We start from the raw sequence: 12,533 nt of genomic DNA on the forward strand, positions 1-12,533 counted from the left end.
GTTAGAGGTTAGAATCTGATGCTTTGGATCTAAACTCCAATTCAATTTCAAAATCTTTTAATTTGTTTCTTAAAGTTATTTTAAAGTTTGGTTTATTTAAAATTTTGAGGTTATGTTTAGCAAATTTAGCGTTACATGATAGAATGAACTCTTTTTTGACGAAATAACAGAATTAGACCCATTGAAACATAGTCTCTTACTAAACTAAGAAATTATTCACAAGTCTGAGATTATGATGAACATAACCTTAAAAAACTATTTAGATTTTTAATTTTTTTTAACTATTTTTAAGTTTTCCAAAATCATAATTGGAATCAAACATTCTTACTTTGTATTTATGAAATACTAATTCATTTTCAACTTTTGAGGTTAGGAACATAATCGTTCTGAGATTCGGAATTTAGATCTATTCACACAACTAACTTTAATATACCAGCAAGAATTTCTATGCCATCTAAACTTTGCAATCCTTACCTTCGAGAACTTGAGCGTGTGCCCTAAAAACTTCCTTCTTCGTGAACTTAAATAAAAGAGGTTAGGATGCACAAGGCAAATTAGTGTATAATGAGGAGGCGTACAGTGCGGAATTTGCGCTTCGTCCAGTTACGGCTGCGCACTTTGGACGCCTGAGCGAATCTCTAGCAGGACACGAAGGGGTTCTCCGTGATGCGAATCTCCTTTCCATTGCCATTGAGGCATCCCTGGACTACGTGGGCGTCACTGTAGATGTCGTTGTTGTTGCTGACGCTGCTTCCGGTGCGGCTTCGGAGCCACCGAAGCGCCGGAGTCGCAATGAGCGGAGATGCTGATCCAATACCATTTTGGTTAGACATTAGTGTTCGTTGAATGGTGGTCAGAAGATGGTTGTGTTGGCGAGTGGGTGGTGGGCGGTGAATGAAGAAAGCGTGTGTATTTTTTTGGGGAGGTGGTTTTATTTTTCTTTTTTTTTGCAAACTTTTTTTAGAAGATGATTTTTTTTATTTTTGTTTTTTTGTCTTGTGGAATGATTTTTCGGCTTTTTGTCTTTTAAATTTTCTCTGTGGTCGCGCGTGGTGAGTCGACGAGAATATGTACAAAAAGAAAACCCTGTTTTAACAATCTCATCAACATTCTCATCAACTCTGCTGGACAGCAGAGTGGATTTTCTCTTCTAAGCCTAGAATCACACACAAAGAGCCATTAAGCTGATGATGAGCCACTTTCACACAAATTTTGTACAGTGAGAGCACAATATTTGAAAAAAAAAACAGATGGCAGAAATAATGAAAATGGTCAAATTTACTAATAAATAGTTAAAATTACTATTTTCAGTTTCTTTGTTTAATTTGTCTATATTTATTGCAAATCATCTAAAAATCACCAGAAACAAGATTTCTTTACAGTTTATTCATTTCACATTTGTTCCCAAAAAAATTATACTGATTTACAAAAAACAAATTAATTTTAACGAAAAACTATAAAAATAACATAATTCCACTCAATAAATTGAGCGCTAATGTTTTTTTTTTGACCAAATTTAGGTTAATATCTTTTACTAATTTCATTTTTACCTATAATTAGTAAATTAAGGTCCATCTTCTAAAGTTTTGCATTAACTTTTACCTTTCAACCGAAATATTGTAGGAAAAATGTTTAACGAACAAAAACAAGGGAAAAATTAAAGTTTTGGTGGGGATGGATCCTTAGCTCAGTAGGCAAACTCGACACAATATTTTAATACTGTTAAACAAACTCAAATGGAGTATTTTGATCCTTTAATTTAACATGTATTTAATTTAAGATGTAATTATCTATTTAAATTTTTTTCAAACATTATTTTTGGGAAATATATTTATTTCCACCCTAAAAACCAAAATTCTATTATATTTCTAAAAATACTTAGAATAAAAAATCAAAATGTCGATTTTTTATGTTGGTATAAAAGGAAATTATGGTCTACGTATGAGATTTTTTTCGACATTTCTTTTTTTGTTGAGTTTCTTTAAGGTCTAATTGGTGGAATTATACTTATTTCCACCACTGTATAATTTTTGAGATTCAAAATCTCTATAACATTGAAAATAATTATCTTCCAAGTATAATAGTCACAGGGAAGGTAGAATGTATAAAGAAGTATTCAAAAAGCGAGTAAAACGAATTTTGTAAAAGAATCGAGGTGTTCGGCTTAGGGTAAGGGCTCATAATTTTGTCCAGTTTCTTATTTTGGACACTTTGAGGATAAAATTGGACACTAAAAATAAATTGATTAAAATTATGGATTTTTGTTCCAATATTTGATGAATAATGAATTCCATCTAAATATTTGTTCTTTTTGGAAGATTTTAACACTAAATACGTTAAATTTTGAATAAGATTCGAGTTGAAACGCTTTGTTGAAAATTCATTGTGAACAATTCCTTACGAGAAATATGACAGAACTTTGTGTTTACTTCAGTCTTATTTAGCTGTGGTGAAGTACTAACAATGTTTCTTCGCTTTTTCGAGTGATATTATTGAATATTCATGGAATATTGTGTTGATTCACGTTAGTGGTGATTTGTACATTTGACCTGAAGTGAGATTTGCCTTGTGAATTAGATTTTTCGTGTGAAAAATGGGAAATTTTCTAAGACATTCACCAGTGAGGTGCTACTCCTTATTTTGGACAGGTGTTTTTCTCACGAAATTTCATGAAGTTTTAACTTTTGTGATGACTAGGTCGTACAAATGCCTGGAGAAACAAAGAAGCATCATCTCTACGAACGAGATGTAGTAAGAAAAGCCTTAAAAGGCTCCCGGAAAGGCCAGGGAATGAGCGCATCCGCGAGTACTTGAATTACCGAAGTCAACTCACTTTAATGAATGATATGGAAAGTTTCCGGGCTTCTTGTGACATTCTACGGTTCCCTTACATGAACAGGAAGAGGACTTGGTAAGATTGGTTCATCAAATGAAGAACAATGGGAATAATTTTGAGGCGGATTAGATGTCCAAATTTACAGTCAAGTTGTCCAAATTAATAACCAAGTTGTCCAAAATTCGAGTCAAATTCACCTCTACATTTCAATTCATTTTTAAACGTATTGAAACTGATTTTAGTAAAAACAAAGACAATAAACCCTTGCCAAGTTTCTAAACAGCCTTTCTGAAAGAGAGTAACAAAAAAAATAGTATTGAAAATATCGCACTTCAAACTTGGAACATCGATGCTTATAAGCAGACTGTACAAAATTATGAGCCTTTACCCTATATTCTGAGTCGTCGATTTCTTACAGAGAGTGGTCGAACTTTGACCTTTAAAAACTCAAAATGCAGAAATTTGCGGTCATATCCAAAAAAATTTGAAAACGTTTGGGTAAATACCGAGAAAACCCCAAAAAAGCTTGGTTTTGGAGTATATGGAGTATATAGAGTTTTTTTATTGGGGGGTCACCGAAGACCGCTACTAGATATCTTTTACCGTTTATAACTCCATTATTAGTTATATAAATAATTTATTATTTTAGATAACATCTTTTTGGACAAGAAAAAGTCTTTTTGATTTGAGAAGAAGGCAATCCTCTTATGAACATCGGAAGAACTTAATATAAATAAAAAAATATTAGTAGGGTAAGTGTGTCAAATTCCGGCCTGCTTGCAATTTCGGCCACCTTTTTTGTTCCTCGAATTTCCATGAACTTTTATATTTTACGTACTCTAGAGATTATACAATGCAAAAGAATAACAAAAAATGCAGGTTCGACAAACGAGAAAAACGTGATAAAGGCATTGGAAGAATTCCGGAAGGGCAAGGAACTATGAGAATGAAGGTGGCCGAAATAGGGCACCAAAGCTATGTCTATATTTTTATTCATTTTGAAATGTATTACGAATGATTTTAGAGTAAATCAAGACGGTAAACTCTTTACAAGGTTCCAAGAAACACTCTTTCAGAAGAAAGAATAAAAAAAGTCAATTTGAATTTAAAATATTACATTTCAAACTTAAGACTTTGACGCTTTCCTGCAACTATGCCGAAATTTGACACACTTACTCTACTATTCTTAGAAAATTAATTCAAAATATCTTTTCTAGTAACTTTTAGTATTTCTGTTTTTAAACATAAAATTCAATGTTAATTATTGTACTTGTATTATATGTACTTATTCTTTTCTTTTGCATTTATTTTTCTAAAAAAAAAATAGCTAATTTCAATATTTTTCAAAAAAGAAGTTAAATTGACTAGGAAAATAGTAAGAAAGATTAGGCATTAGCTAGACCTTAGTCTTAAATTCAAATTTATTAGTAATCTGCATTAACTTCTTGCTTTCTACTATAATAAATAAATATTTAAATGTATTAGGAAAATAGTAAAAATTACTACGTAATGACTCAACTTCAAATTAAAACGTAAGTCCTAAATTGAATCAAAATTGAGTTATTTCGACAATTTTCCTAAATAAAATCAACTTTCCAAAAATTTTCCAAATTTTCTGAATATTTCTCTCACTGTTCAAATTTTCAAATTGAATTCGCATGAAAGAACCACACAAATCTATGAACCTGTCTTCTCTCTGACTGCGATTGATGACAATGAAGCGATGATAGAATCAAAAAATGGATGATAAAAATCCAACAGAAAGAATGACACCTCCTTCTATCTTCAACCCCAAAAATATCCTGATGATCATTCCTTGGAAATATTCCTTTCAATTTGTCGTGAATTTTGCAGTGTTCAGTGTGAAAACTAAAAAATAGCAAATAAACAACCAGAAAAAAAAACAGAAAACCAAACCAAAAAATGTAAATTTCAAGCGTGCTAAAATAAAAGATGGCGTTTTCAAACGGATTCAGTTTAATTCATCCAATCAGAATTTTGTTTTTTTTTTTGTTTTTTTGATATGAAATTTTAGAATTTGGGTTACAGAAAAATTTTTATTCTACTTTGGCTTATTTTCTAAACTGTTCCCGTTTGCATAACTCTTGGATTAATTTTTTTTGAGCATTTCCTAGAAACTAATCACACATTTAACTTAAAAACTAGAATTATACATACAAAAATAAATTTGCCAGCAATAAACAACAATTATTATTAAAATATTGCGATAAAATACAAATTGTGATATTTTTCAATATTGTTTTTTCGTTACCAATATTACTCTATAATACATTTCTAAATAAAAAAATATAATAATAATATTAAACAATGTGTTAAATGCTCTTTGCTAAATTCTGAAATTTAACTTTAATTTTTTTTTAGTGTAGACAGGAAGAGTGTGTAAATAATCCTAGAAAAAATACATTTTGAGAAAAGCACATTTAAATAACACAAAAAAAGAACTAAATAAAAAAAGAAGAGTAAAACTATTCGTAAAAATCCAATAATTTGGTATACGTATGATTTATCACCTAAATCTAATGCACTAATCTCTAAAAAAGAAAATTTTCTTTTCTTCTTTTTTTCAAATTTCATTTTTTGCTTTTTCAACAAGACAGTCAGGCCGTTAAGCTCTCTATGGTGGCGGCTCTAGCTAACTTTTGCAATGCTCCAACAGCTATAAAAAGAAATAAATAAAATTGTGTGTGTGAAAAATAAATTATAATCACAATTTATTGATCACTTTGCAAACTTGTGCCTCAATTTAGTTACTTCTTTTTCTGCTTTTTGTTGCTATTTTCTTCAGAAAAAGAAGTTCCTCAAAAAACGTTCATGCCAATCAAAAATGTGTCCAAATTGTAAAAAACGTTCCTATGTTTTTTTTTCTAAAAAAGCTTGTGACTAAAACATAAGCGCACGTTGGAAAGCTTAACACTTGAGGAAGAGGTAATATTCAATCTAAAATTAAAAAAGCACAGAAATTTTTAAATATTTAATGGCGCTGGCACACCTTTTCAATTTAGTGAAATTCAATCGATTGAAATTTTACCTCTTACTCTTTCAAACTGAGATCAGATATGTTTGTCTCTTTTTGTCGAATGAAAATTGAAATTTCAATTTCATTTTCAATTTCAATTTGAAATTTCATTTGACAGAAAGAATCAGCTGTATCTGATTTCAGTTTGAAAGAGTAAGAGATAAAATTTCCATCGATTGAATTTCACTCAATTGAAAAGGTGTGCCCGCGCCATAACAATTTAGATTGATAATTTTGCTTTCATGATAATTGCTGAATTTTGAAGTTCTTTTTATTTACCTTTAAAAAGTCCCTGGACGTAACCTTAATATTCTTTTTTCAAGCTTAATGCTTCAAACTCACTAAGAAAGATTTTTGTTTAAATTTTGTTTATTGGTGTTAGATTTACCGGGGCAAGAGTATACTAGACCTAACCCTAATTTCCTACGAATTTTGATTTGAGCATACGATTACGGGTTTTCCGATTAACGGTCAAAAGATGATGCTCAATAAAAGTTAATCTTAATGATATATTAATAAATGTTTAATAAAATAGAAAGAAGCGTTACGTATAAATATACTTAGTATTTTACGGTCTAAAAGTGTTTGGTTTCAGTTGAATTGAATCATCAGATGAATGTCAGATCCGCTAAGGAACAATACAAGGAGGAAATCCTTAAAATCAGATAAGGATTCTCCAGAATCATTAGTACTCTTCCTAAAAATCTAGACCTGTGCTCGTTAAAAATCGTGTAATATCGGAAATTTTGTGTTGATAATTTTAATGGAAATTACAGATAGCCATACACTGAGAGAAATCCGAAAACTTTGAAATTATGTTAGAGCCAAGGGGTTACTCAAGTTTGGAATACCGACACAATTTTCCGTTAGAATCCATAGAATCCACGGAATTATTCGTAAGATTGTGACGGAATCTGAAATGACATTCCTTCAAGAACCACTGGAATCAAATTAAATGGAAATGGAATTACTAGAATTAAATGGAATCACAGAATCATTCTTTCCTAAAACTCAGCGATAAATAATTCTAAACCAAAGTACCTTACAGATTTCTATGAATTTTTTTTTTATTTTCCAAAGAAGATAAATAAATGAACATTTTTCACATTTTCAATTTAGACAGCAATCGTAGAATGTCTCATTCGAAAAGAAATACGATTTCTCCAGTAGCGGATACAAGATAAAAAATCCAGTCAGCAAATTCGGTTAAGGCGGACCCCAGGGATATCAAGAACAAAATCGTGAACGGTGAGACACTACATTTTGTCATAAGTTCAGTATTCTATATATAGATTGAGGTCCTCGCTCATTATTTAGTAGGATTGATAAGAGGCTCTGTTTAGAGTCAAGGGTGCAACGAGAATTTTAGTAACTGCCCTTTTACTATTGGAGAACTATCCCCAAAAGAAATCGGTTTTCGAATGCAAAGAACATGAGTTTTCTCAAAAATTTGAAAAAATAAACCCAATTATTAAGACTTGAGCTTATCAAAAAATCAATAAAAGGAAAAAGGACTTACGACCTGTTTTTCGAGGAAATCACTATGCCGATTTATACGATTTTGTCGGATTTAGACAAGGTTTTAAATCTGAAAAATTCCTTCCAGGATCTCTAAAAATTCTATTTTGAAGATCTTTAAAATTAGACGTCGCGTAAAGCCTTTGTATATTTTATCGTTTTTTATCTTTTATTGATTTATAATCCAAATTAAGTTATTTTAAGTATTTTGGAAAGTTCAGAAAATCTAACAACAAATATATCAAAACAGTAGAAAGAAACATCTTGTGTGAAAATTACATAATGGTGAAATAAATCTTGGTGTTTTTGAATTAATTTAAGTTTTATACTGTCATGTTTTTATTTTTTAGTAGGGGAAAGTGCCCATGCTTGATACCATTGGAAGCTTCGTAATAACTAAATTTTCTATGTAATATAATATGTGACTCATCGCAAATATATTTCAAAAACTATGGGAAAGTTGCCAGTTTTTAAAATAAATTGCGAAGTCCAGTTTATTGAGAAACATAGGAAAAATTTAGTCATTACGAAGCTTCCAATGGTATCAAGCATGGACACTTTCCCCTATTTAATTTTTAATGCTTAATTTTAGAATTGAACAGAAATTTTAATTTTTAAATTAGATAGAATTAAGCGTACAAATGCGAAACACTTAAAAAAACGGTTCGTAGGTTTGGGGGGGGTACCTTTGGGGTAGGGGCCCCGTCAATATTTCCTCTTTGCTACCCTCTACATCCGTTACTGGATTTTTCCGCGATAAACTTCAAAAATCGGAGATAAGTACTAATTGCAGTAAAATATTGCAGTCTCTTTTGAAGCGACGAATTGTGACAGAATGAAAAATTTAATTTTCTCCAAAAACAAACGAAATTTATCGTATTAACCAAAATCTGAAATTCGACAAATTCGAAGATATCGGGGATAAACAGAATCACAGAATGGAATAATTGAGAATCACAGAATTCCGAATTGAATTATTAAGAGAATTACACATTTGGAATCACTAGAATTACATTGGAATCACATGGAATAAACGGAATATGGACAGAAATTTTCGATCTTGAGTAACCCCTTGATTAAAGCGTAACATAAATTCTGAAATTTTGGTCTCGATTAAACTTTTTCTTTGAAATTTTTTCTCTTTTTAATTAAGAATGAAATAAACAAATAAATGATAACGAGGCATATGAATTTACCCGAAAACAGTTATTCTTTGTACAGTCGTCCTGGAAACGAATAATATTTTAAATGGGCGTGGCCAAATTTTCTAAACTGCGCTATTTTTTATATTTCCCGTCTGAAACCAAAACTTCAAAGGTAGTTTTATTCCTAGAATTTCTCGGTATCTTTTACACAACAATAATATTCAATTCATTTGGCCATATATTTTTCAGGAGGTGTGGCTTAAATTCCTTTTTAGCGAATTTATTAAAGTACGCCACTGTGTTTCAGCCAATATAGGACGTTTAATCCGTAATAAGATTACGAATGAAAAACAAATCACAGTTTAATTTTGCAATGATATAAATGTCAATGTGATGAAATTGAAACAAAATAAATCCAGCAATTATCTTATCGATCATTTCTTATAGTTGTAAATCAAATATTGTGATATATTTGTTTTTAGATTTTGCAGCTCAAATGTCGTCATCTTCTGTCCAATGTTTATTGAGCTATTTCTAGACAATTAACACAATTAACCTGTATTTCTCTTCCTCAAATTGTGCTAAAAAATTTCCAATAACTTCAAAATTTAGTTCATGCTGAAATTCTCTACAATATACTAAGAAACATGTTGCATAACTTTTGAATAAAATTGTGTCTTTCCTGTACATACCATTGGATTCTCAAAGGCACTAAAAATTCGTTCACAAACTTAAGCTTTTTTGTGTGTTATTTTTCCAATTTGATTGTCCGTGGAAAAGTGTTTAAAAAAAAGAAGTATAAGATAAAAAGGAATGTTGCTGTTTGTGCCAAAAAGCTGTGTCTTTCCTTCATTTTATTTGCCAAAAATTCAGCATTTTCACGTGCTTTTGGTTCTTGCTGAAGGCATTTTGTTGTGAAAAAGAATTAACAAATGCGCATGTTAATAAAGAAATAAGAAAAGGCGGAAAAAATAAGAGAAAAAATGTATGAAAACGACTTTTAACCAACTTCAATATTTATTCAATTATCAGTTTTGTTTTTTTCTCTGTCTTTGATTATTTGAAAGCAATAAATATCTCTCATCTTTACATGGTAATGACAAAATTGATTAATATAGTTTTTTTTCTATTTTCTTAAATATTTTCCTCTGAACATTGTCAATAATTATTGTTTTTTTTTCAAGTTTTACTTTTTCTCTTGCTTCTTTTAAATTTTAAATATCTCACTCAACTACGCTGTTTTGGTAAATATTCTTTCTCTCTTTGACTGTAAAAAAATAATGCAAAAAGAAAAGGAATTTTGAGAAATAAAATGCGAAAAAAATATTGATGAAAACTACAAGCATTTCATGAAAAAATTTCAATGAAATGTAAAGTGTACCTAATTATTTTTTTTCATCCAATTAATCTTACAATTTGGTCAATTTTTTGATTGCATTATTTCCTTGCAAATTCTTCATCAATTTAGGTAAAGCTTTCAAGCCAAAAGTGCTTCAAAATATCTTCAAAAATTCATCGAATTTTCTCTTTCAATCTCTTTTATATTTTTGCAAAAGGCAAATAAAAGTGCTTTAAAAAAAGAAAGATAGAAATAAGAAAAGGAAAATAGAAGAAAAAATTGAGTGACACAAAAGAATTTCTTAGTAAAACGCTCTGTGCAAAATACAATAAAATAACTTTTGCATTCTGTAGCAAAAGCTTCTTTTTTTTATATTAAACGTGCTTCAATCGAATTGTTCGCGTTATCTTTTTATTTAATGCTGATTTCTCCAGAAAATATCTCTCTTCGTTCACTCCTTTTGTTCTCTCACATTCAACAATCATTAACAATGCAACAATGACCGATATTCTTCTCATAAAATATTATTGAGCTTCTTATAAAGTGGGGTTATATTTCTTGAAAGCTTTCTCTGGAACTTCTCTTATTTATATTTTTTGCTAACTAGTAGTGTTTTTCAGGGATTTATTCCACAATATTGCAATCCTTGCAACTTCAATTCATTTTTGCAATGTGAAAAGTTTAAAGAGACATTTGAAACTTTATAAATTTACGATATTCCCTCTTAATTTAGAGGCTAACGAGCTTTCGGTTTTGAAGCTTGGGGCAAAATCGCATTGACAGTAAAATGCTCACCGTTACCGTCAAAGCCTGATCGTATTTCGTTAATTTACGCATTTTCATTGCAATTCTTACGCAAATTCTAAATTACCGTTTTACCTTGTTTCATACTCGGTGGTACTAGGTGAAAATTGAAAAGAATTTTCACCTAATACCACCGAGTATGAAACAAGGTAAAACGGTAATTGAGAATTTGCGTAAGAATTGCAATGAAAATGCGTAAATTAACGAAATACGGTGAGCATTTTACTGTTAATGTGATTCTACCCTTAACCTGAAAATTTGAACTTTTGAAAGTGGCAAAAAATCCTCGCGAATAGGCCAAACTTTTGCAAATAATCCTGAATTTTATTTTAAAATTTAATATATTAAATTTTAAAATTTAAAATTTTGAACCTTATAGAAAAAAAACAGTGGAAATGTTGTTAAAAGCGACAAAAATCCAATTTTTGCGGATGATTACAAATTATAAGAATATCCGAACGTAGGTTATTTTTTGTAGGAGCCCGATTAATTTCTGAGCGAAGATAGTTTTTCAATCAAAAAGAGTGGCAAAGCATCCCAAGCTTTGCAAATTGATCGATCTTGTGGCTTAGGGCCTTGGCAAACCTGAGGATTAGCCGAGTGACGGCTTAGCGTAATTATATTCGAAATAATGGTTAAACTACTTTTCCATCATTTTCCACTAAGTCGTGCTTTGACTTAAGTCGTAAGTCTGTCAAGGGCCTTAGGTGCTATACTAACGACTGCCAACTATACGGTGCTATACGGCTGCCAACCGATTTAAACCTATTCATAAATCACTCAAAAGATACCCCAAAAAGGTTCAAGAATAGTCTCGAGAATAGAAGAATTCATTACCGGTTCACAACGGATTTGAACCGATTTATAAATCACTCAAAACGCTGCATAAAATACACCTTTGAAATAATATATTTGGTGAAAATTTATTATCGATTAAGAAGCGGTTCATTACCGGTTCATAACCGATTGTTATCGGTTTAGTCAAGATGGTCAAATTTGGGGTTATCTTTAAGGTCTTGAAGTTTCTAATTCGATTACGTCCGTCCAAATCGACAATGAATCGGTAAAGCATCGTTACAATTTTTTAAAGTTAAATTAAGGTGAACAATTTTTTAAAATACCTTTTTTCTTGATCAATTTTCAGCTTCAAGATTGTTTTATGATGATTTATAGACATTTTAAACTGGATATTGAACCAATATGCTCCAAAAAAAATTGCAAAAAGAATGTTTACACAGAAGCTCTTCTTGGAAGTTTTAGCAGCTCGCTTGGAAATCCAATACACTTACAACGAACCCAAAAATGATAAAAATCGTTAAAGAAATACTCTCTCTAGAGCTTGTTTTTTAACCGTGCTATCACACTAGGATTTTTTCAATTTGTAAATTCAATTTAATTTTCAGATGAATTGTTCCCATGCGTTATTTTGCATTAAAAATCATTTGAATTGATGGATTTTCGCTTATTTATTGATATGAACTAATATTTGGCCCATAAAAACATGTTTTAACATGCTAAAATAGCATAAATGTCGTTGCTTAAATTAATTTTGAATTCAGCAAATTAAAATGTTAAAATTTGCTCATTCATTTCAATTTTATTACAGTTAAACAAGCAGTCTTTTGAGGAAAATTGTTCTCATTAAATTTATTCAATTCATGAGAGTCTCTTCATGAACCACTTTGCCTATAACCCTTTCTTCTGGTTTTGGAGATTATTTTTCATAACAGATAAGTGACTTATAACACATTTTAAGTTCTATCACGCATTTTTCGAAGGCATTCACAATCAAAAATCCCGCGGCTCTATTTAAAATTGAGCAAATTTCTTGCAACATGTGTCCTGGCTGTGAGA

The 12,533-nt window shown here is 30.5% G+C and overlaps 1 protein-coding gene across 11 annotated transcripts in view; it reads right to left on the minus strand.

The window, feature by feature from the left end:
- Positions 1–371: 371 nt before the first annotated feature.
- Positions 372–12,533, minus strand: part of LOC129800431 (protein NDRG3) — a 67,403-nt gene continuing 55,241 nt past the window's right edge. For 3 of the 11 annotated variants that reach the window (XM_055844787.1, XM_055844791.1, XM_055844796.1), the window contains one exon: positions 4,796–5,513. In XM_055844787.1, the coding sequence (XP_055700762.1) occupies positions 5,455–5,513 (59 nt within the window). In that variant the 3' untranslated portion in view covers positions 4,796–5,454. The other 8 variants (XM_055844795.1, XM_055844786.1, XM_055844785.1 and 5 more) reach the window with 5 other exon arrangements.

This window comes from Phlebotomus papatasi, chromosome 2 (assembly GCF_024763615.1).
Source record: "Phlebotomus papatasi isolate M1 chromosome 2, Ppap_2.1, whole genome shotgun sequence".
In the NCBI taxonomy this organism is placed as follows: Eukaryota; Metazoa; Arthropoda; class Insecta; order Diptera; family Psychodidae; genus Phlebotomus; species Phlebotomus papatasi.